The 5,104-nt window shown below is 48.1% G+C and overlaps 1 protein-coding gene across 1 annotated transcript in view; it reads right to left on the reverse strand.

Annotated features, from left to right (window-relative positions):
* Positions 1–210: 210 nt before the first annotated feature.
* The window catches only part of LOC104959516 (zinc finger protein 106-like), a gene marked incomplete at its 3' end in the record, with an annotated part of 9,881 nt that continues 4,987 nt past the window's right edge, over positions 211–5,104 (reverse strand). The window contains exons 3-4 of the mRNA XM_010787418.1: positions 1,968–3,830; positions 211–777 (exon numbers count right to left, since the gene is read on the reverse strand). Coding sequence (XP_010785720.1) covers positions 211–777; positions 1,968–3,830 — 2,430 coding nt within the window. The remainder of the gene's footprint in view (positions 778–1,967; positions 3,831–5,104) is intronic.

The raw sequence follows: 5,104 nt of genomic DNA on the forward strand, positions 1-5,104 counted from the left end.
TGTATTGTATTACATTATTGCCTCTGCATTGGATTATTATCGGATAGGGTAATAACTTAAAAATTCTCTTCAGTGAGAATGTCACAAAATGATTAAAAAAGAAAAGCCAAATTCTGGAAAAAAAGTAACATATTATATTATTTGCTCTTGTGGGGCCACATTAAATGAAGTCACGGGCCGGATTTGGCCCCCGGGCCTTGAGTTTGACACCCCTGGCCTATAGGAAGAAACGGCCCTGGATAGACCTGTATATTTAGCTGCCATACCATTTTCTTCCTATCCGTCCTAAATGTTGTATAAAACCTCCGTTCCTCGTTCACCCTGCTCTCTGTTCTCACCCCGGCTGCTCTTCGTCTCTTCCCGGTTCCCTGTCCGTCGTAGAGCTCCTCCATCGAGCTGCTGTCACCGAGCACAGAGTCTGACCTCTGCAGCGCCCTCACTGTGGCCAAGGTCAACTTCTCCGGAGCTTTCTCCTCACTCTGACCCAGCATCTGCTCCACCTCCACCTGCTGCTTCTCCTCCTCCTTGTTCCCTTTAGCGGACGCAGGACTTGGAGAAGTGAACTCTGCTTGTCTTTGTTCCGGCTCCTCCTTTTTGATGAAGGGTGTGAACAGGGAGTGGGCGGATGCGGGGGCGATGCTGCTCTCTGATAAGGAGCGCTTTCTGGAGGCGGGGGCGTCCATTAAAGACTCCCACTGGAAGCCCTCGATCAGGGGAATGTCTCCTTCCTCCTGGCTCTGGTCCTCCTGCTCCATCGGCACCATCTCGATCCCAAACCTAAAACACACACGGGACAAAATGTGAGCTTCGGGGAATCAAAGAAAACTCTAACTACAGGATCCATACATATTCTAAAGACTGAAATATCAGGGTCTTATCTGAACTGAGCGACCCACAATAAGGCTTTTAGGGTGATGGCTAGGGCTGAACGATTAATCGATTTGAAATGATGCAATTATCAAATCGCAAATTAATTTTTGTTCTTCTTGTGTGTCAGTCATCCACACCAATCAGAAGTGCTGTGCTCCACATGCACCAGCCATTGCTAACCAATCAGAAGTGTCCCATGAGTTAGAGGTGATAGACAGATTGATCAATCAACCTGCCAAGTCTTTTTTTGAAAGTGCCTGCTTTTCCAAATGGCTTCCAATGGAGGCTTTCCTAGATGGTTTGGGACCATCTTGAGTCAGGTTAGTAATGCTCCGATCAACATGTTTTCTTTACAGGTGAATCTTAAACTGAAAGCTTGACTTTTAAAGCAACCCAACGGAAGTTTCGTGTAAGTTTAGTTCTTTCACTCGTAGCTCGGGCTGCTGGGGTGCTAGAGACGGGAGCACGTTGATACGACCTTCCTAGCCGGAGGTATGGCCGAATTTGACAATAAACGTCCGTTGGGTCGCTTAAAAACAAATATCGCAATTCGAATCTCAATATCAGTCCGAAAAATTGCAATTACATTATTTCCCCAAATCGTGCAGCCCTAGTGATGGCCTCCCTTGCATATTCTGGTTTAAATGTATGTTTTTGTATATATATATTGATTGTTGTGCTTTTATTTATGTCTTAATATGTGCATATGTATCAATGTGTCTGTTGCTTGTGGATATATAGGATATACATATTTTATACATATTTTTGTATAATCGGGATTGTGGGAAACGGCATTTCGATCTCTCTGTCTGTACACACAAACTGAAAGATTGACAATTAAGTTGACTTTGACTTAAGGCTTTTACATATTCTGTTTAAAAGTATATATTACTATTCTTTTTTATGTGCCATTAAAAATCTAAATAATGTAATCCTCAAGCTAGTGTCTGTGCCAAGAGACAACAAACTAATATTACGGGAGGATTGTAGCATTTTCTTTAAGGACTGTATTTGAATTTAAGCATACTCCTAGACTTCCCAAACTTTTTCCAAACTGTATAAACTTTCACCTTGTAGATAAAGTATCAACCACCCACCTCGGCATGCCTTTCCCTTTGTCCTGCTTCTTCCGGACCTCCTGGTACACCTGCTCCCAGTTGACGTTGCGTCGGGACCCGGAGGAGCTGATGAGTTGCCTCACCGTGGGTTTGAGTCCCGAGTCTTTCTCCGAGTCGCTTCTCCGGGACTCGCTCAGGTTCCTGACCCGCCGGGCGATGTTCAGGTTGGGCTCGCGGGCGCCCGGTTTGCTTTTGGTGCTGATGTGTTTGGTCAGGTCTCGCTTCAGGACGGGAGGCAGGTCCAGTTTGGAGAGACCGGACGCCGTTTGAGCGTCACCGCTTCTGGAGGCGTCGCTCTCTGAACTCTGGCCGAACTCTGCTGCCTGCGTGGCTTCATCTGAGGCCGCCGCGGATGCTTCCTTCTCCGTGCTCTCCTGGTTTAACGCTGCAGGATCGGAGCTCTCCAGAGTTGAGGTGCTCACTTGTAACGACTGGAGGAACTGGCCGCCGTCTGGAGATTGTGACGCAGGCTTTTCTGCTCTCACTAAATCCGGCAGCTTGGGTTTAGCTGCATTCTGCCTGTTCTCTTTATTCACTCCGATCTGACTCTGACCCTCCACGATGTGCAGCTTCATCTCCGTCCGGTTGTTCCCCTCCAAGGAGCTCTTCTTCTCCAACACGCTCTGTCGGGCTTTCTTTAAAGCTTCTGGAATCTGCCTCTCCTGCCTCGACTGAAGCGGCCCGACAGCCGGAGCCTGGGAGCTCAATCCGGCTGATTTGGATTGTGCCTTCAGCTGTTTTGAGGCGAGTTGCGCTGGACCAGGAACCGAAGTCGTCGTCCGGTCTTTTTGCAGCGAGGGCTTACTCGCTTTCTGATTTGAAGCTCCAGGAGTGGCGTCCTGCTTGGCGTCCCTCTGCGTGCTGCTGCCGCTGCTTCTGCTCCCGCTGCTGCTCCGGTCTCTGGGTTTGGTTTTGGGGATTGTTTTATGCTTCCCTTTATCTTCCACGCTCTGTTTCTCTTTAGGCTGAGACTGCCTGCTTAAAGCCTCTTGTGGCTTCTCTTGTTTCTGGGGTTTGGGGTGCTTCTCTGTTGGGGGCTTCTTTGTTGGGGGCTTCTCTGTTGGGGGCTTCTCTGTTGGGGGCTTCTCTGTTGGGGGCTTCTCTGTTGGGGGCTTCTCTGTTGGGTTCGTCTCCTTATGGGGTGCAGATTCAAACCCCTTAGTGCAGGGATAGGGAGTCCAGCGACACGCTTTGTCCAGCTTCGGATTGCTCCCACAGGTTTTAGAGCTTTTCCCGCTGCTGTGGTCCGGTTCTGGTGTTTTCACCTCTCCGTTCTGAACTACCTCCGCCTGCTGATCACTCGCTTTACTCTGAAACTGGTTAAGAGGGCGGGAAAACAAAATGGGTGGAGGTGGATACATGGGAGCAGACCCGAGGAAGCTCAGCGGTCGGCTTCTTTGCGGTGGGCACTGGGCGATGTTATTCCTCCCGTAGATGCCGTTGCTGCTGCCTCCGCTGCTCAGCCACGGATGGCGGCTCTGCTGAGAGAATCCATTCTGGTCCCACTGCCGGCTGCCCTGGTTGTGTAAACTTCCTCCGGTGAACTCCGCTGACGCCCACTTCTGCAGGTTGGGCGGGTCCTGAGCGTGCCAGGTGGCGCTCCTCCCCGGCTGCTGGTTGTGCTGCCAGGGCGGGGCCTCCCCTTCAAATTGGTTCCCCCGGTACCAGGTCCGGTTGTGAATGGATCCTCTGGAGGCCTGAGCCTGTTGTTGTTGTTGTTTCCGGACGATCTCCAGCCGGTAGTGTTCCTTAGTTTCTTTTAGTTTCAGCCTCATCTCCTCCTTTCTCCGGCGGTCCGCTTCTTCTTTTGCAAGCTTTGCAGAAGTGGCCTCTTTTTCTTTCCTACAAATACAAAAACAGAGATGCATCACACATGTAGAAGTCTCCCGAAGCTGTTTTCATGACTGTTTAGACATGACCGTGTGTGAGCAGGCACAAACATAGCTTCTCCTATGCAAGTTGGCATTTGTTCTAGATAAGAAAACTCGTTATTCATTGTAGACATTTAGAAGGTGAAACAAATATATTTGTGGTTAGTAATGTCAGAGTAGGGCCCGTTAACTCGTCACAAATTCGAGGAATGTTCATGCAATGGTAAGCCGTGAGGGTCAGTGTATGTTTTGGTCATTGGATTTTCTTTTCACAAATGGTTATTCAAAAACCAAAAACGACTGGATATTACATTTTCGTTTTAAAATTGAAAAACCAAAATTGAAATACAAGACGTTTTTCTTTATCATGGTCAAAAGGGGATTTACTAAACTTAAAAAACTGGATGATTGGATTGAACAGGCTTTTCATTTTCTACTTCTCAAAACAAAAAATAAATTCACTAGAAAACAGAAACAAAAAACTACAGGTTTTTCATATTCTGCTACCGGAAGTTACCTTAATTACACAAGTAAACGGAAGAGCTTTTTACCTTACTAAATGGTCTAATGGTCCTTGGAGCGAGGGGCGGGGCGAAACTCACGGAAGTGATTTCAAAACAAAAGCACTCGTTTGCTTGGAACGGTGGAATTTAGCGATCACAACGAAAACGTTTTGAGCCCAGAAAATGGGTGTTATTAAGGGCTGTAAATATAATAAGCCAATAGGCGCGTTCACACCAAGTACTTTTCCCACAATGGTTCATGAGAACTACGATTTAGTTGCGTTCACACCAAAAAGTCCCAGCAACTAAATTAGTTCTAGAGAACCTTTTTTACCCCCTTTTCAGTGCCTGCTAGAGAGCAGGGACTTTCGTGAGAGAAAAAGGTTCCTGTGTCTGATTGGCTGGGCGGAATGCAAACCACGCCCCGTCAAACTCCCAAAAACGTTTGTGAAGCTGCCATTTTATTATCCTCGCATTGCATTATTAGCATTAGCATTAGCCCAGCGCAGAAACGCAGAGAGACTAACTTAAGGCAACACAAAATAAAACATGGGAGCGGTGGAGATGAGGAGGAGGTGTTGGCGTTCTGGCCGTTTACTCGGAAGGCTTCAGTAGAAGCTGCTGGGACTCCCAGCAGCTTCTTAACTGAAGCCGTCCCGAGTAAACCGGCCAGAAACGCCAAACACCCTCCTCCTCATCCTCCACCGCTCCCCAACTCCCGGGGACTCGGGCCGGGGACTTC

This window comes from Notothenia coriiceps, unplaced genomic scaffold (assembly GCF_000735185.1).
Source record: "Notothenia coriiceps isolate Sejong01 unplaced genomic scaffold, NC01 NC01_scaffold00030378, whole genome shotgun sequence".
In the NCBI taxonomy this organism is placed as follows: Eukaryota; Metazoa; Chordata; class Actinopteri; order Perciformes; family Nototheniidae; genus Notothenia; species Notothenia coriiceps.